The sequence below is a fragment of the Lutra lutra genome, chromosome 12, assembly GCF_902655055.1.
Source record: "Lutra lutra chromosome 12, mLutLut1.2, whole genome shotgun sequence".
Classification (NCBI taxonomy): Eukaryota; Metazoa; Chordata; class Mammalia; order Carnivora; family Mustelidae; genus Lutra; species Lutra lutra.
In genome coordinates, this window is record NC_062289.1 from 25,495,299 (window position 1) to 25,522,003 (window position 26,705).

The 26,705-nt window shown below is 41.3% G+C and overlaps 1 protein-coding gene across 1 annotated transcript in view; it reads left to right on the forward strand.

Moving 5' to 3' along the window:
* Positions 1-26,705, forward strand: part of DYM (dymeclin) — a 349,065-nt gene that overhangs the window by 280,319 nt on the left and 42,041 nt on the right. Inside the window, exons 15-16 of the mRNA XM_047696790.1 lie at positions 1,731-1,913; positions 14,238-14,351. Of these exons, the coding sequence (XP_047552746.1) occupies positions 1,731-1,913; positions 14,238-14,351 (297 nt within the window). The remainder of the gene's footprint in view (positions 1-1,730; positions 1,914-14,237; positions 14,352-26,705) is intronic.

Consider the following 26,705-nt stretch of genomic DNA (forward strand, 5'->3'; position numbering starts at 1 on the left):
ATTTTATTTATTTATTTGACAGAGAGAGATCACAAGTAGATGGAGAGGCAGGCAGAGAGAGAGAGAGAGGGAAGCAGGCTCCCTGCTGAGCAGAGAGCCCGACGCGGGCCTCGATCCCAGGACCCTGAGATCATGACCCAAGCCGAAGGCAGCGGCTTAACCCACTGAGCCACCCAGGCGCCCTTGTTTGATATTTTTATTATCTTTGTAGCTCTGTCTGATACTGCCCATTTGTCTCTTGGGTGTGGGTTGTTTTTATCTATTTGTCTCATACATTTTGGTTGAATGCTGGACATTATACTCTGTATACACTATATGGGATGAGATAAATTGTGTGGGAATAAGCATAGTTTTTTATTTACTGGACCAGATAGTAAATATTTTTTACTTTGCCAGCCACAGTCTTTGAGTTGTACTTCATCTGTCACTACCAGATTAATTTTTCAACTAATATTTACATGGTGTATATCATTTTCCATCCTTTTGTTTTCGACCTAACTATATTTGAAGTGAGTTTTATTTGAAATTTCATATAGGTAGCATATAGTTGGGTCTTGTGTTTTTTATCTATTCTGCCAAAGTCTGCCATTTCACTGTTTTCTGTTTGTTCCCTCTTTTTCATATGTCTGTCTTGTTTTTCTGCCTTCCTGAAAAACTTGAACGGTTTTTTAGAATTCTGTTTTGATGTACGTATAGTATTTTTGTGTGGATTTCTGTAGATTTGCTCTAAACAGTATGCATGCATGACTTGTCACAATCTAGTATTGTTGACGTTTAACAATTCAAGAGTAGAAACCTTTTCTGTGTTTACATCCCTTTGCCCTCCCTGTTTTATAATATCATTGTCTTATCTTTTCCCTTATATATGTTGAGAACCCCATCAATGTTATCATTTTTTTGCTACAACTTTGAAACATAATTTAGAAAACTCAAGAGGAAAAGGAAAGTCCATTGTATATACCTGTATTTTTGCTCTTTCCGTTGTTCTTTCTTCCAAGAGATTTGTTGATTGTTTTTGCCGTCTTGTAACTATTTCTTGTTTAGATTCCCAAAGACTGTTGACTGAGGAAAAAGAGACAAAACAATAGGCTATTTATCTGTAAATAGAAAGATTGAAATGACAGTGTAGAGAAGTGAGGTCATGTTCTGAATTAGGCACTTTTCTTGGACTTGGTAAGACCCAACCACCACTTTGGAAGTCTCATGATTTAGGGTGATGCTACGATGAGAAGGCCAATAAGGATCTAGTAAGGGAGGGGCTGAGGAAGCCCCAAATTTCCTTCCAGATTGGCAAGTCTATATTTTATTATGTTCAGTTCCTAATTGTGACCATCTGAATTCAAAGGATTTTTACTCAAATACTTTATTAAGTGGTAAACCTAATTCTGAAGATTCTTGACATAAGTCACCTGGACAGGTTCTTTTGCATTATCTTTTCAATATTATAATTTTATTTTTTTTTAACATTTTTATTTATTTGTCAGAGAGCACTAACTAGTGGAGCAGCAGGCAGAAGGAGAAGCAGGCCCCCCTCCTGAGCAGGGAACCCCCACGCGGGACTCAGTCGCAGGGTCCTGGGATCATGACCTGAGCCTGAAGGCAGACAGTTAACCAGCTGAGCCACCCAAGTGCCCCTAAAGTTACAATTTTAAAGCAGTTACTCTCGTTTTGATTAATTCTGTGTTAAGGAGAAAAACACTGTGCGTGTGGCTTTTCTTTCTTTAAATAAGGCACAAGACTTGAATGTCATCGAAGAAGTGATTCGAATGATGTTAGAGATCATCAATTCCTGCCTGACAAATTCTCTTCACCACAATCCGAACTTGGTGTATGCTCTGCTTTACAAACGAGATCTCTTCGAACAGTTCCGAACTCATCCTTCATTTCAGGATATAATGCAGAATATCGATCTGGTAAGTGTAAATGGAGACATTATGATTCTTTTTTTAAGTATCAAAGCAGCAAATGTTGAAAAAAGCTTGCCAAAAACTACAAAAGTTAAAATCCCTTCATTGAATGTAAAGTGTATTTGTAGTTTTTTCTGCCACAGTAATTATTGTATTCTGTCTGTGTGTTTTATATATATACACACACACACATATATTTGATAGAATGGAGATCATTCTTTATACAGTTCTGTATTCTGCCATTTTTACTTAGCCTTTAGATCATCACCATTTTTCTGTGGTATCATCAATTCTTTGAAAATCTCCCATTTTAATATCTGTATAACCTGTATTATGGATGTCCCAAAAGATTATTTATTTATTTTTAAAGATTTCATTTATTTATTTGACAGAGATCACAAGTAGGCAGAGAGGCAGGCAGAGAGAGAGAGATGGGGAAGCAGGCTCCCTGCCGAGCAGAGAGCCTGATGTAGGGTTCAATGCCAGGACCCTGAGACCATGACCTGAGCCAAAGGCAGAGGCTTAGCCCACTGAGCCACCCAGGCACCCCTCAAAAGAGTATTTAACCATTATCCCACTATTACTCATTTTGGGTGTTTCACTTATTTTATGTTACTTCATAATTTATGAACAGTTTGTAAATAAATCTTATCTCAACTTATTTTTTAGTTACATTTTTGGCATAGTCTTAGGACTAGAATTATACTAATTTTTACTGTAAGGGTGTCTGTATTTTTAAGACTGAACACATCCTGCCAGATTGCTTTCCAGAAACACTGCGCAGTTTATGCACCTGTAAAACATCTTATATTTCCACACCTGATTTATGAGAGGGTCTGTCCCACTACATACACTCTTGCAGCTTTGAGTATTATACTTATTTTAATATTTGTCTTTTTATATCAAAACTGGCATTTCATTATCATTTTGGTTAATTTTTTTTCTAGTATGACAATATTTTTCACAGGTCTATAAACTTTTACTTTGTCTTTTCTAAAGGTGTTTTTGCCAAATTTTCTATTGTTGTGTTAGTGTTTTCTAATTCAGTTTGATTCCACAACTATTTTTTTCCTCACAGATTAATCTCTTTCATTAGGATACTAGAGAAAAACTTAAAGAAAATGGCAAAAAATATATTCAGCAATTTATCAAGCAAACCATTTCTTATTGGTAATTTATTTATTGTAGTAGAGCAAATGAGTAGGAAAAAAATCATCCATATATAATAGGATCATCTTACTAACTGCTAAAGATAGGGGCGCCTGTGTGGCTCAGTGGGTTAAAGCCTCTGCCTTCGGTTCAGGTCATGATCCCAGAGTCTTGGGATTGAGCCCCACATCGGGCTCTCTGCTCAGCAGGGAGCCTGCTTCTCTGCCTACTTGTGATCTCTGCCTGTCAAATAAATAAATAAATAAAATCTTAAATGCTAAAGATATTGTATGAAAACATTCTGAGAAAAACTATATGTAGGATATTTCTATTTTTCCTTTTTTTTTTTTTTTAATTTTAATTCCAGTATAACTGATGTATTGCGTTGTATTAGTTTGAGCTGTACAATACAGTGACTCAGCAATTCTGTACATTACTCAGTGCTCATCAGGATAAGTGTACTCTTAATCTCCTTCACATTTTCACCTATCCTCCCACCCATCTCTCCTCTGGTAACTGTCTGTTCTCTATAGTTAAAAGTCTCTTTTGGTTTGTCTCTTTTTTCTTCGTTTGTTTTGTTTCTTAAATTCCACAGATGAGTGAAATCATATGGGTTTTCATTAGCATTATACCCTCTAGATCCATCCATGTGGTTGCAAATGGCAAGATTTCTTTCTTTTTATGACTGAATAATATTCCATTGTGTGTCTGTACCACATCTTCTTTATCCACTCATCAATCACTGGACACTTAGATTGCTTCCATAATTTGGCTATTGTAAATAATGCTGCTTTAAACATGGGGGTGCATATGTCTTTTTGAATTCATGTTTTCATGATTCCACAATCATTCCTTGAGTAACTAATAATGATTCACAGTACCAGGCACAAGAGTAAACCCAAGAGCCAACATCCTTGTCCTTGTGTTACTCACATTCAGGAAGACATTCAATCATTGTATTTCTCACACAGGTAGAAATATGCAAGTTCGGTCATAAGTAAGCATATGTACATACCTCTTTCTTGGATGGACACCCAGAAGTAGAATTGCTGGGCAGTGTGTGTCATGCCAACTGTTAAACATGGGGTCCTACCATTTGACTGTCCGACCAGGGGTGTGTGAGAGGTTCTGTTACTTCCCATGAACACTTAGTTTTGTCAGTTTTGTGATGGCATCTCATTATAGTTTTCGTCTATAATTTATTAATTCCCATTGAGGATGAATATTGCCCCCATCCCCCAATTTGGATTTCCTCTTGTGAGTTTCCATTCAAGTCCTTTTCCAGTTTTTCTGTTGTTTATTTTCTTGCAGATACTTGATGTGCTCTAGATTCTAGGCAATTTTCTCGATTATGTGTTACAGACATCTAGTCTCTAATATAGCCTCAGACTTTCAGGCATAACTCTAAAACTCCTCTCAAAATGGTCAAGCAGACCCAATAAAATTTTCATTTCTACCCTTTTCTTGGAGACCTGCTTCCTGCTTTTTGCCCTGGCCATGTTGTGCTCTGGCTCTTGTGCCCGGCTGCGGCATCTTCTTAGGAATGTCCTTCACTTGGCTCTTCTGATTGACATCGGCTCCTCTGTCTTCCTCTTTCTTGGTTTACTGCTCTGTCTTGGTGGGAGCATAGACTACGTAGTAGCTTTCTGGGAAAAGGGTGTGAATGAGGTATATTTCGTTTTAATTTTCAATTTATAGATAAACCGGCTTAGAAAGATTTTTACTTGCTCACAGGCACACATTCAGAAAGTCATAGAGCCAGGACTCAGACCAGGCGGTTTGATGACAAAGCCCATGCCCGTGTTTATAATCATCAGGCCTAACTACTGTACCCCTTCGCTAAATGGTCCCACAGTTTCTCACTCACTGCTAGATGGTCCCACAGTTTCTCACTCACTCACGAGCCATATCCACAAACCTGGAGACAGTTCTCTTTCTCTCTCAAAATCACTTCTGATGTCAAATCAGTCTTTGTTCCCCAATGATAGAACTGAGGATCCTTCTTAGTAACAAGGTGATTAACAGTTGACATCCTTAAAAACATCTTGAAAAGACTATATTAGTTTTTGAAAAGGCACACGAGAACCATGGAAAGGGTTTACACTACCCCCATTCAAAACGTAGTGTCTTTTGAAAGAAGTGAAGATCAGGGTTAAGGTGAGGAAAAGAAGGGACCTCGCTGCGTATCACACGGTGTGTGACCATGTGGAAATGGAAGCAGGGTGTTAATTGGACGTACATCCAGGGCTCACTTTCCTGTGGCTAACAGAAGAATGGGCCACTTACACTTCCGTGTATTCAGCAGAAAGGGCTTCTTATGGCAAACATTTGGCCATATGCTGTTATGCGCTTCTTTAAACTAGGCAAATAAATGCCTGAATGTTGTTGAGCACCTGCTAAGTGCTAGGAATGAGGCTAAGTACTTTCATATACATTATCTCTTTTTTTTCTTCTCCTTTTTCTTTTTTAATTCTTCTTAAACCAGAAAACAGTAAACTAGGTTTGATTATCCCACTTAGTGGATAAGAAAACCAGGATGTTGAGCGACAGTTTCTCAGGTGATTTTCACACAAATCCCAGCCTAAGAATCATTGTCTTAAATGATGATTAAATATTCAAGTAGGGGGAGCCTGGGTGGCTCAGTGGGTTAAGCCGCTGCCTTCAGCTCAGGTCATGATCTCAGGGTCCTGGGATCGAGTCCCGCATCGGGCTCTCTGCTCAGCAGGGAGCCTGCTTCTCTCTCTCTCTCTCTCTCTCTCTCTCTCTCTGCCTGCCTCTCTGTCTACTTGTGATCTCTCTCTGTCAAATAAACAAATAAAATCTTAAAAAAAAAAAAAAATATTCAAGTAGGTCCTGATTGTGGATAATTTGCATCGACAGTATCTCATGTGACCCCCTAAACCAGGGAGGCCCAGCAGGGCTTGAGAGGAAAAATTGTTGGCCCAAGGTCACTTAGCCTGTAAGTCACTCAGCCAGGCCTTGAAGCCAGAGTAGAAACTCCATGCTTTCAGTGTGCACTTAGATAAACCTGAAGTAAAATTCTAAATGGTCAGGTTGTCCAACAGTTTTTTTGTTGAATACTGCCATCCAAAATAGTGCAGGCACAATGGAAGTTCATTCAAAAAGGTGTTTAAACTCTTTTGCATATTTTGAAAAGAATGCCATGACAGAGCTGTGAATAACATCTCTACTTTTTGCTTCTTTCAGCACTTTGCCTTCCCCTTCCCTGACCTAAATGCCCTGAAAGCTGGCTCCAGCAAGCCTTTGCTCTGTCTTTTTTCATGGAGTTAACCTTGAAAAGTATTGGTAAAAGAGACTATGAATTACTGTTATTTTTAGCTGACAGGGAGTTCAGAGTTGATATTTTTCATTAAGACAGTCAGCAGTGTTGAATGTCTGAGACAGGAGGCACTAACCTTGGAGCACCTTTAACTTCCGCAGATCCTTCCAACGTGTTGTCCAAATGACCAGATTATCTATGAGCCGCTGCTGTATATCCCTCCCATCTAACCCATAGGTGATCTGATCTGGGTGAATTAAGTAACAGGACAATAGAATTGTGACACCAAATGAGAGAAGATGTGAAAGGAATTTCATGGCTGAATATAAATAAAGAGCAGAGGCAATTAATAGTAACATGTGCAGTGTGTTAAAGGCAAAAACTGTTCTTATCTCTGGACAGTGTAAAAGTCATGTTAGATTTTGTGTATTTCCGAACCCGACCGTCCTTACTGAGCTCCAGACAAGTGCGTCCAGTTGCCTACCTGACAATGCCACAAATGTTGAAGAAGGTTCAATCAGAATTCCTTGTTTTTTTCAAAGAGTCAAACACAAAATGAATCAGCTCTTCCTTGTGCGGTCTTCCTTATCTCTCCGAGATAGGACCTCTCCGAGAAGGTACATCTGAGCTAAGACTTGAAGGAGGTAGAGAGTGAGCCGCACAGATAATCTAGGGTCAGAGTGTGCCAGGCAAAGAGAACCATAAGGGTGGGGTGGGGGCATGTCTGTGTCTCCCTCAGGAGCAAAAGGTAAACCTGCTTACTGACCATTGTAAAAGATTTGGGTTCCCTAAGCTCAGAGTTCTCTTCCTATAATATTAACCCACTACATGTGAGGGAGTCACCCATCCCTCATCAAACCACTTTTATGCAAATTGGGGCTTGGAGAACCTATTAAAAAAAAATGCTAATGTCCTGGTTGCTGCTGTTGTTTGACTAGCAGCTGTCCTTCATCACTGACCCAGAAATCTCCATATCCTTCCAGGATCCACAAAACTGACTTGTTCACTTGCAAGTAGGGCAAAATTCAATTCTTGATTTCTTGACAACGTGAAATGCTGTGGTATTATTTGAAGGTAGACTGATAAATGCAAGATGGCTGTTATAAGCTCTAGGCCAACCACCCAAAAAAAAAAAAAAAGAGAGAGAGAGAGAGAGAGAGAACTGTATGCCCAAGATGGAGATAAAATGGAATTATAAATTATATTTAATCTAAAGGCAGGTGGGAAAAGCATACTAAATAATAGTGGAACAAAGAGAAATGACAAGCAGTGTGGGAGATTTAAATCCAGTCATGTCAACAATCCCATTAATGCCTCAATTAAAAGAGATTTTCAGATTGGATAAAAGATAAAATCTATGTTCTCTCTCTCTAAGAAACTCATTGTTAATAGAGCGAGGTTAGTTAAAAGTCAAAGGCTGAAAGAAGTTTTATCATGTAAGCACTAATTAAAAGAGAGCTGGAGTTAGTATACGATCAGCTAAGGAGACCTCATTAAAAGAAGCATTGCCAGAGATAGAGAGGGACACCGTGTGATGATAAAGGGGTCAGTTTAGCAAGGAGACATAACAGTCTTAGCTATGGATGCACCTAACAACAGAGCTTTCAAAATATGCAAAGCAAAAACTGATAGATTTGGAAGAAGGAATTGGCAAATCCATAATTTTTTTTTAAGATTTTATTCATTTATTGGACAGAGAGAGATCACAAGTAGGCAGAGAGGCAGGCAGAGAGAGAGAGAGAGGGAAGCAGGCTCCCTGCTGAGCAGAGAGCCCGATGCGGGACTCGGTCCCAGGACCCTGAGATCATGACCTGAGCCGAAGGCAGCGGCTTAACCCTCTGAGCCACCCAGGCACCCGGCAAATCCATAATTTTAAATGGAGAAGTCAACACTTCTTCCTCAGTAACTGATACAATAAATAGAAAATTAGTAACAATATAGAAGACCCAAACAATACTACCAACTTGATTTAATTGACATTTACAAAACATTGTACCCATCATCAGTGTACATGGAACAGTCCCTGAGATAGACCACATACAGGACCATAAAACAAACCTCAACAAATTTTAAAGATTTAAAATCATAATAGAGTATGTTCTTTGACCACAATGAAATTAAACTAGAAATCAGTAAGAGACATATCTGGAAAATACCCCCAGATATTTGGAAAGTAAACAGTACACTTGTACATCAAAGAGAGGAGGCCAAAGGTAAAGAGAACATATTTTATTTTTTTAAAAGATTTTATTTATTTATTTGAGAGAGAAAGAGAATGAGAGAGAGAACATGAGAGGGGAGAGGTCAGAGGGAGAAGCAGATTCCCTGCTGAGCAGGGAGCCTGATGTGGGACTAGATCCTGGGACTCCAGGATCATGGCCTGAGCCATAGGTAATTGCTTTACCAACTGAGCCACCCAGGCGCCCTAAAGAAAATATATTTTAAACTTAGCAATACAGTGGGGCTAACTGAACATGAAAAAAAAAAGAACATGAACATGAAAAAAAAAAGTTCAAAAAATTCAAAACTAAAAAATAAAGATAGAAGGAAAAAGCAAAAATAATAAAGTTAGTAAAAGGGTGCCTGGGTGGCACAGAGGGTTAAGCCTCTGCCTTCGGCTCGGGTCGTGGTCCCAGGGTCCTGGGATCGAGTCCCACATCGGGCTCTCTGCTCAGCGGGGAGCCTGCTTCCTCCTCTCCCTCTGCCTGTCATTTCCTCTGTTTGTGCTCTCTCTCTCTGGCAAATAAATAAATAAAATCTTTAAAAAAAAAAGTTAGCAAAAAAGAAAATGCAAAATATCAAAATCTGTGGAATACAGCTAAAGGGAAATTTATAGTATTAAGTGCTTCTATTAGAAAAGAAGAAAGGTCTTAAATAAATAAGATTCCACATTAAGAAACTACCAAGAGTAAATTAAATCCAAAGCAAGAAAAAGGAAATAATAAAAGAACAAAATATCAGTGAAATTGAAAAAGAAAAGACAATCAGTGATAGCAAAAGCTGGTTATTTGGGAGGGAAAAAAACCTTAACACTATAAAACTGATAAATCTGTAGCAAAGTTAATCCCAGAAGAAGAAAGAAAACACAGATTACCAGTGTCGGGAATGATAGCAGGAACACTGAAAGGATAATAACGTAATATTATGAATAAGTTTCTGGCAATAAATTTCGTGACTTAGATCAAATGGGCAGATTCCTTGAAAGGCACAAACTTTCAAAGCTTACTCATGAAGAAATAGATAATCTGAATAGTTCTATATCTTTAACACTACTGAATTATTAGTATTTAAAATTTTTCCGACAAAGAAAACTCCGAGCCTGGATGTCTTCACCCTTGGATTCTACCAAATTTTTAAGAAAGAAATATTATTATTTCAATACAAACTCCTCCAGATAATACAAAAAGAGGACATACTTCCCAACTCATTTTATGGGGACATTATTACCCTAATGCTACTCGTAGATAAAGACCTTACAAGTAAAGAAAATTACAAGTCAGTATCACTCATAGATAGAAACACACACAAAAAATCCTCAGCAAAATAGCAAATCAAATCTTGCAGTGTTATCAGAAGAATAATGCAACATGCTCAGTTATTATGCATCCCAGGAATTCAAAGGCTGATGTAATTCACAAAATTAAACGGCTAAAGGATAAAAACCAGACAATTGTCCCAATACATGCAGAAAAAACATTTGTCAAAATTCAGCATTCTTTCATGAGAAAAGAAAACTTGGCAAACTATGAATACTTCCCCAACACTGTACTGTTTAAATTTTCTGGAAATAATAAAATACAAATTGTTTTTGAAAGAGGAAGGTAATACATAAACTCACCAAGTAAAAATAGAAGAGTTTTGGGACGCCTGAGTGGCTCAGTCAATTAAGTGGCTGCCTTTGGCTCAGGTCATGATCCCAGGGTTTTGGGATGGAGCCCCACATTGGGCTCCTTGCTCAGCGAAGAGCCTGCTTCTCCCTATCCCTCTGCCTCTGCTCATGTTGGTGCTCTCTCTCTCTTTCTCTCTCTCCCTCTCTCTCTGTCAAATAAATAAAATCTTAAAAAAAAGAAGAGTTTTAAATTGACCCTCAGTAATGCATTAAGCTGATAATGATCATGTTGGTTTTAACCAGCAGACTTTCCTGGAATTTACTTTCGATAGATCACACTTGCTACTCCTGTCTGGTTTGATTTATCCTTAAGTTTCACGTGTATTATAAGTGTTTCCTATGTGGTATATAGGGCAACTTTTTCATTTTATAAGTGAGGATACTGAGATATACACCTAATGATAATGACATTTTATGAACCCTTACCATATGCCAGGCATTGTTCTTTGCACTTCGAAAGTATTAACTTATTTAATTCTAACAGTATCCATGCATGAGGCAGGCACTCTATCTTTCCTCACTTATAGATCAGTGAACTGAGGCATAAAAAAGTTAAATAACCTGTCTACGTTCATAAGCAGAGCTGGGAATTAAACCTAAACCTCTGACACCTGGTAGGTGCTCTAGACCCTGAGCTCTACAAGTCAGGTAGCTTGTCAGTAACAAGACAGGACCCCAACTACGCCTTCTGACTTTGAGCACTTCACAGTCATGTGAAGTGGTACACAGTACCATGATGTCTAATCTGTTTAATTATGCCTATTTAATCTGATTCTTGTCCTCCCAGTTACATTGTATCTTTCTTGAAAATGTCTATTTTCTTCGTAAATCTTCTGGAGATCTCTCCCACTGAATAGGTTGTTAACACAGGTATTGATTAAGACACAAAAACTTGGGGCACCTAGGTGGCTCAGTGGGTTAAAGCCTCTGCCTTCGGCTCAGGTCATGATCCCAGGGTTCTGGGATCGAGCCCCACATCGGGCTCTCTGCTCAGTGGGGAGCCTGCTTCCTCCTCTCTCTCTGCCTGCCTCTCTGCCTACTTGTCATCTCTGTCTGTCAAATAAATAAATAAAATCTTAAAAAAAAAAAAAGACACAAAAACTTGAGGAAAACCCAGGATCAATGAGAAAACATATGGATTTCACTTTTAAAAACATGTTTATTATCTTTTATAGAAGAGAAGAAAATGGCTTAGCTCTCTACTTTTACCTCTTGGAAGAGTAACCATTTAAGCAAGCAAGAATGCCTAATACATACCCTCATCTACCCTACAAAAGCTTCTCATTTTTTTTTAACTTCTCATTTCTATAAATCTGTGTTCTAGTGATCACTCACTGGTTTCATAGTAAGTGGTTGTTAAATGTGATTTTGACATTACTCAAAGGGTACAGCTGATTAATCAGACCATGACCTTGGATAATTACTGTGTACAACTAATAGCGTAATTGAAGGTAATGTCCTCTACTTGGATTTCAGGAATTGTGGCCAAATATGGTGGGTGGAGGGAAGCTGTGTAACACCCACGGAAACTTCCTCTGAAAAGGTTGCCTTTGAATTGCACTTGCATATCATTCATCCCCATTTCATTAGATGTTTCACTCTCAATTTTTCTATTATTAACTATATCTTCTGCAAACATTTTCAGAGGGGAAAAAGTTCATCAATCTTAACAATTTTAATGGTTCCTATGAAAGTAGATAAAAGCCACCTAACTATTAAAATCATCATCACTAAATACACTGTTGTCTGCAAAAATTCTAACTGGGTGATAGGAATTACAAGTTGTATCTTTGAATGAATTCGTTTCACATTCTTTGCTAATGGTGCAGCCTGACTCCAAATGAAATTTGGGGCTACGCAGCTTAAACCTTTCATCTCAAATATTTTCCATGAAGAAAACAAAGCCTTTTGTTACTCAAGAATTGCTGGAGACAACATGGTAAAGTGAGGAGGAACATCCAAGTACCAGTCCCGCTTCGGACACTTACCTGGTTGACTTGGGTCAAGCAACTCGCTCTCTCATCCCGTAGAGTCTGTAGGACAGAGCTTTCATCAACTTGTTGGATTGTGACGAGAATTAATTAATAGAGGAGCTCTCGGGCCATAGTAAACATGCAGTAGCTGTCTGTTCCTTTTGCTTTTGATGCATAAATTTACTTTTCTCCTGGAAGTTGGTAGTTTTATCATTTTTTAAAGTAGTGTGCATCCAAATGCAAGAACGGAATATCCACATAAGACATACAAATGAGAGCCAGTTTGAAAACAGGAACTTACTTAGAGAGGGAGTCTCTTGCCTACTCCACGGCTCTCCCAGTGGGAACACGAGTGAGTTCCTTGAGGCTTAGAGGCAAGTCTGTGTAGACCACAGAGTGAACCAAAGTAGATTCCATTGCGTTACTTGCTGCTTTGATGATGCGACATGTCCGTACTCTCTCACGGTGGTCTGAAGTAGCCGTGCTTGAATGCTGTGCCGCCTGCCTAGCTTCGATTTTACACATTTTATTATCTCCATCCAGAATCTCCAAAGTGGATGGGTACACACACCCCAGAGGTCGCACCCACCATCCGCAGAAGCATGGGAAGATAGTATCAGAGCTTTCCTTTCTTCATCCAAAAACAAACACATGGAGTTTTCCTCATTCTTAGTATTGGCACAGACAACCTGCCAGGCTTCAGCCGTGTCAGCTGCCAACAGTATCCCCAGGAGGAGAAGGGGGTTCTCAGCTTGGAAGGCTTGGCTGGTGCATTCACCTGTCACTCACTTACAGGTCCTTGTAATGTATGTTATTGATGGTTATAATACCTAGATTTAACTAAGTAAACCCTCTAAATGGAGGGTGGGTATTGTTCCTGCAAAAGAACCACAAATCAAAGGCAGTACAATATAAGTACATGTGTCAAGAAGGAAATGGCTGAGCTGATGTCCCCCTCATCCTAGAACAGGCACTATGTTACAGGGTAGAAGCAGCAATGAACCAGCCTCATCTCACCAGAGCCGGATGCACAGAAATTACCAGGCAGCGTGTTTGTGTTCTGGATTTGGACTTACTGTGATAAACAGTGTCCTTACTGTGACCAGTACTGTGTTTGCTGCTGATAATGTGAAGACTTCAGGATTAGTAAGGCATAGGATAGCTAATCGTCCAGATTAGTTTTAATGATCATACTTTAATGAGTATTAAAAAACTTTTGTTTTTACAGTTAGGTAATCTCTTTACACTAGTGTTTGTCTTTTACATATAAAACAGAAAACCTATACATGAAAATGTATAATTTTTAACAAAACATTTTTATATTTTTGCATGTCTGACTATAAATACTTAAGTGTTACTCTCTTGAATAAAAAGAAAAAGACGTATAGTCTTCTTGATTTATTAACATCATGATCTTAAAATGATTTCCTCAAAAAATAATGACATTCTTTTCACTTTGAGGGACAGATGTTAAAGGACAGTGTTACGTTGAGAATGCACCTGTGTTACCAGCATCCAGCTGCGCTGGGGCACGAAATGAGAAGTCCTAGCTTGCTGTTCATTATCCCTGTTGCTCAGGGAGAAGAGTGCAGTGAATAAATTAAATTTATAAGCAATCCCCTGAACATCATTTTCACCATTAGCTTCAATTCCTTTCTCATTTAAGCCTTTTTTTTTTTTTTTTTTTTTTGAGAGTTACTAGTAAGCCTCAAAATTGACGGGTATTAAGCTGTAGCATTCTCTTCCCACCTTCTGAGGGGGGCTGCCGTCTCACTAAAGTCCGACTAAGGAAGGGCGAGGCCGCAGGCAGAAAGAGCCGGGCTCGGGAGCTTGCCACAGCCACGGTGGGGGGCATCAGCCCGGAGCACTCCGAGGCCGGCTCTGACGCAGTCCTCAACCCCTTCAGACGGGCCAGTGCGGAGGAGAGCTCGTGAAGTCAAGCCGGGTCACCCTGGGAAGTGGGACCGCCATGGGAGCAGGGTGCCTCATAAAAACGCAGCTGGTACAACTAGTTCATAAACGAACACTTTACGTTCCAGGTGATCACCTTCTTCAGCTCACGACTGCTGCAGGCTGGGGCTGAGCTGTCGGTGGAGCGGGTCCTGGAAATCATCAAGCAGGGGGCTGTCGCGCTGCCCAAAGACCGGCTGAAGGTAAGACCAGAGAAGGAACCGCACCCTGGGGTATCGCTTGGGCTGAGCGTTTGTGTCAGAGTAGGCGCTGGGCAGAGGCGTCCCACTTTCTAGTACTGGCGCTAGGAAAGGCTCTTTAAGCACTTCGTCCTCTCCTCCGTGCTGGCACACACAACAGCGATGCAGAGGAGTCTGACAGTCTTGCCAGAGAAGGACTAACACCTTCACATACTGTGAGTAAGCCATATACTGGGAATAAAGAAGCACCGTATGTTTTTTGACCCAGTGAAATAATTCAGTCTTGTAAGTATCAAGCATTGATGGGAAGGCCCCGCTGGTGGTGGGGATGCCGACTGCCGCCGCTGGCCCACACATGGTGTGTCCTCAGGGCTCCGTGGAGCTGCAGGCGGCTCAGTTACGAACTCCTTCCATCCGCACGAGCCTTGCAGGTAGGCAGTGTTTGGCCCTAACTTTTCAGATGCACAGAGAGGTTAATGACTTCCCGAAAACCACACAGCTAGAAAAGTGTGAAACGGGGAGATTCGTGCTCAGGCAGTCTGGCTCCAAAGTCCACACTCTGAGTCCCCCCGCCGTTCACTGCCTGCCTGCGTGTAGCTCTGGAAAGAGCAGCATTTCTTGCACAGATCGGGGAACGATTGTATCTTAAGAAGCCACTTCTGGGGCGCCTGGGTGGCTCAGTCGGTTAAGCATCTGCCTTGGGCTCAGGTCATGATTCCAGGGTCCTGGGATCAAATCCCACGTCAGTCTCCCTGCTCGGTGGGAAGCCTGCTGTTCCCCCTGCTTGTGCATGCTCTCTCTCGAGTGCTCTCTGCCAAATTTAAAAAAAAAAAAAAGAAAAAAAGAAAAAAAACACACTTCCTTTTGCATGTCAGTGTGTTTCCAAAGTGATCTCATGATATAAAACTCATACTCCCAAGACTAATCTTCTCATAAGAAAAGACGTGAAGGGGACATTGGGTGGCATCTCAAGACTGTGCAGCACGGTAGTCTGTGTCTTTGCTTTAATGCTTCTTATTAGTGTTTGCCTTCATCACCTCTCAGTTTTTTGGAGTGCTCGTTCCCAAATTAAAAACACAGGGCGTCCTAGCAGACATGTGGCCTTCTTCATCATAGTGTTTTATCTCAGGTAACTTCTGGTCCAGAGTGACTGTTTTGGGGGCCGTGTTTTCAGCACTATCACAGAACACCACTGCTTATGAAGGCTTGAGAGAGAGATTGTTGTAGGAGATGAAAATATTTTCAGTTATAACAACAAAATTTGTAAAACAATAGCACGTGAGTCATTGTAACCACTTAGAGAAGTTCCTGGGAAAGAAAAGAGCAGTGGGGTTCGTGTTTATCAGCTGGAATGGCACCACCGTGTGGCAATAACGTGAACACTGGTGACAGCTCACCAGACCCTCCCGCTGGGATTTGCCTCTCTTCCTGACAATTCTGTGAATGTAAGAAATTCATATGGTTTCCCCTCTTATGTGAAGTAAGCTTCGGAGGGCTTTTTGTTCTGAGGGTGTGTGTGGGTGTGTGTGTGGGTGTGGGTGTTTGCATGTGCATATGCAGGTTTTCCAATTTACTTGAACTGCTCCATGGAATCCAATACAGAAGTCCATAAAGATGGGAGTGGCTGCTTGCAGGAAGTGGTGGATCTTTGTCTAAGCTAAGTCAAGAGAGAAGTGGAGCTATCAGCAGGCTGGAAGGAGAGGGTCACAGAGGCTTCGGGAAGGGGATTTGAGTGCAAACGAAGAGTGGGTATGGTGGAAGTCATGGCGATGGGCCTAAAGAACAGTATATTTAGACTGAAGACATCAGAAGTGGAGCATAGCTCAGTGATGACATGGTCTGGCCTTAGCCATGAGTGAGGAATGGAAGTGCTGTGCCTGTGAACGGAAGTCATTGTGGTTGAGCGGCTCATAAACGGGAAGCCGGGGATGGCCTACTCACATAGGCTTCATAGTCTCTCAGGACAATAAGCCATGGGGTAGAGAGAAAGACTGTGAGTCAGATGCTGGAGCCAAGGGGACCATAGCCTAGAAGGCAGTAGTAGGTGCCAGCTGCGTGGGCCAGAGGAAGCTGGTACCAGCCTCATAGGGGCAGAGCTTTCTGTTTAGAGGTAGAGGAATAATAGCCAGGAAACAATCATGAAATGATAATGAAAGCAAAGCACCAACCCCACCTCCAGACCCTGAAGTCCGGAATGTGAAAGGATGAGCAGTGTCTAACTTCCGAAGGCTCTGGGGGAGTCAGAGTCCTAAGGGGAGAGCTGGGTTTCACTTAAGAAAGAAGTAAGGTCGGAAGACTCCCTGCACGGACCGAGAATGTAGGGATGTTTAACGAGCCTGAAACAGGCGTCCGGAAGAGCACCGTCCAATACGGGAGCAATGTGGCGAGCATCACGTCAGTAAACCAAGCTGTGTGCAGAAGCGGGTGACCTTACTGGAAAGAACTTGTAATTCACGGACGGTGAGGAAGAGAAGACGTATAGCTTGAGAAGAGAGGGCTTCAGGAAAATAGAGAAACTGTGTTCAGCTACTGTAAGGATGATTCTGTAAAGGAGGAACTAAGCAGTGCGTTGTAGGCCAGAGGACAGTGGGTAGAAGTTGAACCAGGACAGGTGTTAGTTCAGTACCTGATGGTAAGTGTGAGAAGAGCGCCAGATGGCAGAGGGACTCATCCATAACGTCGGAAAAGAGGTTGAAAGGATCCCTATTGTAGAAAGTCATAGAGGATGACCCCAAAGATCTCTTGTAATTCTTAAGAGTCTTGACTTCCATCTTCTAAAATGCCATAAAGAATTTTTGTAGAGCAGAGCTCTTGAAACATCCTCCTCCTCTTCCAGACTACCAGAGGGCAGTGCCCTGTCGCCACGAGACAGAGCCCGGAGTCCTTGGATTGGAACGCTAGACCATGCACAGCCTACCCCTATGTGCTGTTCCAGTCTTTTCCTTTTTTTTTTTTCTTTTTCCTTTTCCCCAGCCAGTGCGCCAGCCAACCAGCATGATCTCTGTGCCTTTTGCTGCTTCTTTCCTGCATGGTTGGAGTTCAGACTTGCTTACCTGGTTCTCTCTTCCCAGTATATCAGTCCCTCACCCCTTTGCTTTTTGCTTATCCAAATCCTAAGTATACAGAGGCCTTGCTGAGTTTGAGAACTGGTATGAAACTTTTTCTTTTACTTCTCACCCGGCATAGGCCTCCGTCCTCTAAATGCCCACAGCTTTTCATACTTAATTTGGTGGGACTCCTGTCCTCTTCCAGCCTGTACGTACTTGTTCAAATGTTATCTGTCTCCCTCTCGAGTGTAACTTCCTTGAGAAGGGGGGGGTCATGTCTTGCTTATCTGCATCCCCTTAATGCCTCGTTCAATGTCTGGTGCTTAGTAGTTACTCAGTAAATGTGATGAGAAGGTGAATGAAATGCTCTAGAGAGGAAATGGGAACTTGTTAGAAGTAGCACATTAGGTAGTAGATACAATGATGGGCAAAATAAGTAAAAATGCCTGTCTTCATAGGGCTTATTTTTTTGGTAGGGGAGATAATCAGATAAATAAGTAAATACAACCAGATAAATAAGTAAATAAGTTATCAGATAAGTAATCAGATAATCAGAGAAATAAGCAAATCAAATAAGACAAACAGATAAATAAGTAAAATGCTTGCTACTTTAGGAAGCAGTAAACGGGAGGAAAAATACAGAGGAGAAAGACAAGGACAGTGTTATGGAAGAAACAGTTTTGGTTGGGGTGGGCAGAAGATATTTGAATCTGTGCCACTTTGCTATTTTTTGTTGTACATTTTCTTTTAAAATAATTTTAGACTTACCAGGAAAGTTGGAGAAACGGTAGAAATAGTTTATGTAAACCCTTCATCCAGGTTCCTCTAATGTTAACAACACATGTAACTATATTACAACTACCAAAACTAGAAAATTAATGTGAGTGAATACTGTCCCCTAAATTACAGACCTTATGTAGTTTTTACCGGTTTTTTTCTCCTGGTGTTCTTTATTCTGCTCCCTAGTCCTGTCCAGGATTCCACTTGGCATTTAACCGTTATGTCTCCTTATTCTCCTCCAGCCTGTGACTTTAGCTCCGTCTTCTCTTACCTTTCCTGACCTTGATGGTGTGGATAGTTCTGCTCAGTCACTTTGCATAATGTCCCTCAGTTTGTTTTTTTCTGATGTTTTCTCATGATTACACTGAAGTATGCATATTTGACAAAAGTACCCACAGAGGTGATGTTGTATCCTTCTCAGTTCCTAGTATCAGGAGGTATGTGATGTCAGTATGTCTCATTACTGGTGATGAGTATCCTTGATTATTTGGTTAACATGGTGTCTACCAGATTTCTTCTGTGAAGAGTCGCTGTTCTGCCCTTTGTAATTAATTATGGTCTTAGGAGCGAGACTTTGCTAATATCCTATTTCTCCTCAAACTTTTGCCCATTTTGTCATCCATCAGTGGATTTTACCTGCACAGTTCTTACTGTGGTGTTTACCTAATGATAATTCTGTATTTTGTTATAGATTATAATTCAGTCCTGTCACTTCCTTTGTTGCTCGAACTATTCTAGCATTGGCCCGTGGGCGCTCCTCCGGGTTGGATCCGGTGTCCTCTGACTTGCCCCCTTCTTCTTTTGAGCACACACCTTCCGTTTTCTGCAGCACAAGGTATTTCAGACTCATCTTGTGTTTTTCCTGCCCTAGTCCTAGAATCAACTACTTCTCCAGTGAGCTCTGGTTCCCCTTCTTTTTCTTTTTCTTTTTTAAATAAATGGTATTTTGGAAATAAGGCCTGGGCATTAGGCCACCTTCTTAGAATTTTATGTACCCTTCCACTTGCTCATCCTTTCCCCATCTCCTTTCTGTTCTGTGGACAACCAGTGCTTCCTTACTGTGCTGTCAGAACAGGTACTCTTCTTCTTTTATATCTATCCCTACCCTGTAGTAAACCTTATTAGTGCCTCTCTTTTGGCTTATTGCTCACTACTCGTGTCTTTAGTCCATTTTTTCCTACTGTTTCCAATCCCAGATATATTTCTAATTCCTTTGGTGAATGCTACTGGCCCAAAGAACTCTCCCTAGGCCATAGCAGATAGCGAACGTTCATGAGTTCACTACAATACTTAAAGTGAAATGAATTATAGTATACAGACTATATGGTTGAATGTTGATATGGTGTTCCTTCATTATACTATATTCAGGAGAAAAAGTCTTCTCTATATTGGAGATAGTAACATACAAATGAAAATATAACTTCATTTTTTCAGGAGTGTGACTAAAGAGAGATTAATTGATCTGTGGGAGGTCCCAGGCCAGTTAACTCTTATTTAGACTAATATCCTATGGAAACCAAGGTCATGGATAAATCCCTTAAGTGGGCCAGTTCGTTTTGTTCCGAAACATAGCGAGAAACTGTACTTACTTCAGCTTAGCATCTCACTCTGTGGTTGCAAGAGGGACAGATGGTGGAGGAGGGATGATTTAGTTAAAAAAAAAAAAAAAAGAAAAAAGAAAAGAAAACCATCCCCAGTACTAGAAAAGAAACTTAAGTTATATTTATTCACAGATGGTGACTCATCTTTAGTTGGTTTAAATGATAGCACATTATTACCACAGATGTTACCAGGGGAAAAAAAGCTGTTTATCTTTATAATCAAGTCTTATCTCAATTATTTTAATCATCTTTTTGGATTGAGTGTTTATAACAAAATGAATCACTTAAAACCTCTAGAGTTTAATTCATGGAATACTGCTGTATCTAGAGTTGATTGAAAATTCAAGCTGTGTGTTGAATAATATTTGTATTATACAACATGACAGCACATTATTTTGCCTTTTGGGTGGTTTACTAATACATACTGATAAAATAATTGTCGGGTATATAATAATAGCTTTGTATGCAAGACATATAAAAGAGGTTGTTTGAAATTGGAAATGCTGCTTTAATAAGGCCTTTATAAGAAAGTGTGGAATAGTGTGCAGTTATTGGTTTGTTCCTTCTTAAAATATAAATTAAACATTAAGAAAATTCAGAATTCTTTCCAACTACCCTTTGGGTTGTTAAGAGAAGCACAGTGCTCCTTACTCATGAGAAATAGTTAGCTAATGTCAACTGAAGATGAGCCAAAAGTTTTTGAAGTTTCCCTTGCCTTATAGAACTCAAGCCAAATTTGTAGAAGAATTATTCTTCCAATTTTGGGCAAGTAAACATGAAGATCTGGAAGCCCATGGCATAGTAATTGACTTTCAACCAAATAAAATATTTTTCAATCAAATGTTATTTGACATAGCCTTCTAAAATATTTGTGTAATATCCTGTGTGGGAACATATACTCTTTGGATAAATCTGTCTATATTGTTAAACAACTTGGCTGTTCTGAGTAAATAGTATTAATGTCATTCTAAACATCCTCTTCTTGCTGGTATTCCGTGAAGTCTGGGAAAGGCGATACCAGGTAATTAGTTTTTTCAGACTCTCCTGCATAAACAGAGACATAGAGGACAGGCTCTGAAATCCCAAGTTGCTTATTTCTCCTTTAGGGTTTGGAACGAAATAAATAAAGTTAGTGTGTCCTCCAGGAGCTGAGGTAGAAGCCACCGCTCAAAGTTCTCACTGTCTGCCTGCACAGCAGGGCATGTTCCCGACTCCCATTTCGCTTGCTAGCAAGCAGCCCGAGTGTCCTGACGATGGGGCTGCGTACATCCCAGTCTGTGCAGGCTCTCGTTCCACTTCCGCTCCAACCTATTCTGTTACACAAAGTCTCCAGGTTCCCTCTTTTCTTTGGTTTCGTGAATTATCTGTCATTTGAGAATTAAGAGTTTTACCATATATCTTGAGTTTGAAAAATAGGTCATGTCTTTCAGGGAGAATTAACCAGAAGATAGTTTCCCTTTTAGTATAAACAGGAAGCTATGGAATAATGTAAGTTACTGACATTAACTGAACTTCTCATTTCATTCTCCTGATAAACCATAGGAATTAAGTGTGGATAGCCAGTGTCACACTAAATTATTTTTAAAGCCTTTATTTTATATTCACTTTTTAGAATACTTTCACTGTTGCTTGTTATATAAAGAGAAATACAGTTAACTGAAATTTCAAGAATTTTTTCATAGCTTCTTAATACTGACTTGCTTAAAAACTGCCCCCATTCTCCTGCTGGAGTCTCTCCCCATCCCCATCCCAAGTGTCTGTCATTTCTCTGTCCATTCTCGATCCCCAGAGCTGCTTTCTGAGGGCCACCCTGGTGTGCCCACCTGCTGTTGGGTGTCCCTTCTCCAGGTCCCCCAGGAACTACCATCAGCACGTTGACAGCCACACTATGTTGTGTCTCCATGGATTTTTACCCTTGGAATGCAACCAGTCAGCATCCTCTCTCACGCAGAAGTGCCACTAGACCCTGAATTCTGTGAATTCTGATGATTTCCCAAATCTCTCTTTTCCCTCCATGTTCCCACTGCCCCATTTCGCTTCCCCACATCTCACGCAGTGTGTTACCGTAGCCTCCTAACTCGAGTCCCCACTTCCCCAGTCTTCCTCCCAAGGCTCCCTTAGCTAGAAGTATCTCCTTGGCCCACACTGCTTTGATCCCACACGCAGGGCCCCTCTTGACTTTGGTTCTTGTCCCCGTGGCTCCTGTGCCCCAGACTGCTGACTTGCCTCCACATGGATGGTATTGTTGCACATCTGTGCCTTCCTCGTGCTGCTCCTGCCTCCTCCCTCCTGTTGTCCCACAGTCTCACAGCTTCATGGCTTTTTGTCACATGAACTATTGAAGCTTCAAGTTCCAGCGCAGCCCACCCTGATTCACCCAGGCAGCACAGACGCTGAACAAATTAACGTTGCCACCCCCTCTCTTGATTCCTTATATCTCTTTCCTCTTGGCCAAAATATTGATTTCTTCTTTGGTCCTTTGGCTCTTCTAATCCATTTCACAGTATTAGAGCAAAGCATCAAGAGGACTTAGTCCTACCCCAGTGAGAAGTGAGGATTTTCTCTGTGGCATACTGTACCAAGGAGCCGTTGGCCCATGCTCTGGAGCGGAGACGGGGAGGCTTGGGGCTGTGCCTGCCCTTAGCACTAAGCTCCCCCAGCCGATTGTTCACCATGCACTCTGCCCTATTTCTACCACCCCTGTACCTCTGTCCCCAAACTTATATCTCAGACTGTGTTCATTCCCTTGTTCCTTTACTAAATCTTCATCACGATCATTGGTAGCACATATACAAATAACACATTATAATTTTATTTATTTCTTTAAAAGATTTTATTTAGTTATTTGACAGAGATAGACACAGCAAGAGAGAGAGATCACAAACAGGGAGAGAGGGAGAGGGAGAAGCAGGCGTCCTTCTGAGTAGGGAGACCAGTGGGGGCTCGATCCCAGGACTCTGAGATCATGAACTGAGCCAAAGGCAGACACTTGACCGACTGAGCCACCCAGGCGCCCCACTAGTCTGCTTTAAACAGGACATTACCAGGGCATTGTTGGGGAAACGCAGGTGTCTAAGACACCAACCTGCCCTCAAACAAGGTGTCACATTTCAAGAGAGAAAAGGCACCACTTACAAAGGTCACTTACAAAGCAGGACCATCAGGGCGCCTGGGTGGCTCAGTGGGTTAAAGCCTCTGCCTTCGGCTCAGGTCGTGATCCCAGGGTCCTGGGATTGAGCCCCACATTGGGCTCTCTGCTCAGCAGGGAGCCTGCTTCCCCCTCTCTCTCTCTGCCTGCCTCTCCGCCCACTTATGATCTCTGTCTGTCAAATAAATAAATAAAATCTTTAAAAATAAATAAAGCAGGACCATCTATGCTGCATGTCCGATGAGCAGTATAGAAGTTAAGCTCTGGAGGAGGTCAGAGCAGGGAAGGAGACATCACTGGGAGGGACTGAAGGAGAAACCTGGACTTGATCTTCTCTGTCTTGAAGGGATGGTGAGGTTTCCATAGACTGAGATGAAAAAGGAGAAATCCAAACAGAGGGAAATTTATGGGTGAGTGAAAGAGAAGACCCAAGGCAAGTTCAGCTTCATGTCCCATTGAAAGAGTAGGAATCTCAGATTCCCGCCAGCAGATTCATGTGGTTGGTGTTATTTAGTGACACACTAATATCATTAGACTAGTGGCTTTCAAACTTTTTTGACTGCCACCCACAACAAAAAATGCATCATACACATTTTTATACAACTGAAACAAAAGTTTCATAGAAGATAAAAGTTTCACTTGCCCTTAGTAAATGTGATGAGCTCTGATATTTCCTATTTCTTTACTTTTTTAAATTGCCAGGCAGACCTATTAAATCAATTTAATGGTCCACTATTATTTAGTGACTCAGTGCTTGAAATAAGCATTAAAACATCGGTTTCCAAAGCAGGAAACCTTGAACCACTCTTGAACCAGCAGCATTAGCATCCCATAGGAAAGTGTTAGAAATGCACATTCTCGGGCCCCACCCCAGAATTCCTGCAGCCAAAACTCTGGGGGCTGGTACCCAGCCGTGCTTGAACAAGCCCCAAGGGTGATTTCTGACATCAGCTCCAGTTTGAAAAGCACAGCAGTAGATCATTCCCTCCAGTGCACCAGCACTCTCCACTCTTGGCCCTCTGCACTGGGTTTCTCTTCTGCATCTCCACTGTTCTCCCTGATGTCTACACACTCCCCCACTCGCCATCTTCTTGAGAGCTGCCCTGACCTCTGGTTTCAGTATTTGCACTTCCAGTCCCCTTAATTCCCCTGTATTTCTTTTTCCACGTTATTTATTACCTACCATACTGTGTTCCTGTTGTTCCGCAGATCATGGAAGCTCCAGGAGGGCAGGGACCTTCGTGGTTTGTTAACCTGATGTGTCTGAAACTACACTGGCCCATGTGGGCGCTTTCCTATTTACTGGCTGGAAAGGAGGCAGGCGGAGAAGGGGGGTCCATTGACCACTGGATGGGGGTCCAGGATGCTGCTTCAAGTAAACATGCTTTAGAGAACAGCTCTCCGTAGACTTTTTGCAAGGTCAGCTTTCATGCCAAAATACCATAGCAGAGCAAAGTTCAAAGTAGAAGTTCCAGTCACTTTATAGGAATAGTTACATTTCTTTCAAGCCTATAGTATCAGTCCACACTCATGCTTTCTGAGAGCTACAAAACTCTGATCTGACCTCCACTTCGGAGCCCCTGTCAACAGGACACTGCCTGTGCAGATGGGCCTCACTGAATTTTTAATAGTATCTCTTCTTGGCTCTTGCTGGCACTGATTCCATTATAGTTCAAGCAGAGGAAACTCTTCAGATAGTGACCTCATTCTATTTCTGAATCTTTCTTGGAAAGGGAAGAGCATGGTGGAGCTACCAGGCTGACCGTTCTGACTGACTGCCCTCTGCTTTCCTCGGGATACATAGAGCATGCATGTTTTCAGGTCCAGACAAACACTGGTAATAAGCCAGTCACATTCCGACAGGGAAATTAGAGCTCCAGTGCCCCGCACCATCCCACCAGCCAATAGCCTCTTCCTCAAATTCAGTCTGCTACTAGTTTGTGACTACTTTACTGGTTCCAATGGCCTTGTTTGGCTTTTTCTTCTGTATTTTTTTATGAATTTAGACTTAATTTTTTCTTACTGTTTCCTCTCTTCTTTTTGGAATGTTATCAATTCTTTTTTACTTTCGGCTGGACTCTAGGAAGCGCTAAGCGTGAAGAGTACAGGTCTGTTCTGGGCTTGCATCCTAAGAAAAGGGACACTGGTGACATTCCTGTTGAGGTTTTCCCAGATTCAAAATGATCTCTGCAGAAGTTTAAAAGTCAGAGTGGCTCTCCCTTCTGTTCTCAGCTTCTTGAGTTTCTTGTCCAGGAAAGACAAAGACCCAAGTCTTACTCATAAGTTACTTCTTTGTCTTCCAGAACAATAAACACTAGCTCATTAGTGGTTCAGGAGACCGCTGTGGTAATGCTGGCAGCTGATTTTTAGGACCATTGGATGCCCCTGTGAGACCTATCTTCAAAGTACATGATCTCAAATGCACACGCACACATGCTCACACATCCCCAACACACACACACGTGCGCGATGTTTGAGCTTTCCAAGTCACCAGTCTACACATCGGTGGGGAAGCAAACAGGAAATCTTATCCAGGAAGAGTCAGTCCCTCGGTGTAAAATCCCTCCGAGCAATTTTTTGAGGACAAGGACTGTAGAAAGTGTGATAGAACTTTGATAATGTGAATGTTAGAATCCTTTCTGTATGGGTCTTATGTAAGAACAAATCTGCTCACGCCGTTTCTCCTTCCGTCAAGATGAGGGTTTCTTCTAGTGCACTGTTTTCAGATGCAAATTTCTGGCTCTTCACCTCAGATTCTCAGTGGTTTGGTGATGAACTTGGGACTCTTTTATTTTTATATTTCTCAGTAGGCTTCACACCCAGCGTGGAGCCCAACATGGGGCATGAACTGAGATCAAGAATGCTGAGCTGACTGAGTCACCCAGGCACCCCATTTTTTCTGGGAGTCTGTCTTTTTAAGTGGTTCTCTGAGTGATCCAGATGACTTACCAGATTAGGGAATCACTATTGTATGGCCTGGTTTTTAACAAATCCCTGCCCTCATGAAAGCTAAGGAGGTGATGGCTAGGATTACTGGTTAGCTTTGATAGACTCAGAGTGGTTCTATTTTCCCTTCCTACAAAAGACAGAAAACTTTTGCATGATGAAAGTAGATTTCTTTTACATGTAACTCCAATACAAGGTAATGTAGTTACTTAATAAATTAAACAAATAGGAAAAAGTTAGAATCTGTGTCTTTTAAAATGTTATATCTGCTCTTCATTCTGACATAAATATTCCCCTTTTGGCTCTTTTTTCTTAGTTGTTTTATCAACTAATTACATTTATTGAGTGTTTGTTCTGTGCCAGGTCCTCTGCTAGGTCTTGTTTTGTTTTAAGATTTTGTTTATTTATTTATTAGAGAGTGTGCAAGGTGGAGGGAGAGGGAGAGAGAATCTCAAGCAGACTCCACGGTGAGGGCGGAACTTGATGCAGGCTCGATATCATGACCCTGAGACCATGACCTGAGCCAAAACCAAGAGTCGGACACCTAGTAGACTGAGCCACCCAGGCACCCCTGTGCTGGGTATTTTTATGTGGGTGTTCCTTACTTAGTTTTCCCAACAATTGTAAGAAATATAAAGATAATTTATATATTTTTTCTTTTTTTTTTTTTAAGATTTTATTTATTTATTTGACAGAAATCACAAGTAGGCAGAGAGGCAGGCAGAGAGAGAGGAGGAAGCAGGCTCCCTGCCGAGCAGAAAGCCCAATGTGGGGCTCGAACCCAGGACCTGGGATCATGACCTGAGCCGAAGGCAGTGGCCTAACCCACTGAGCC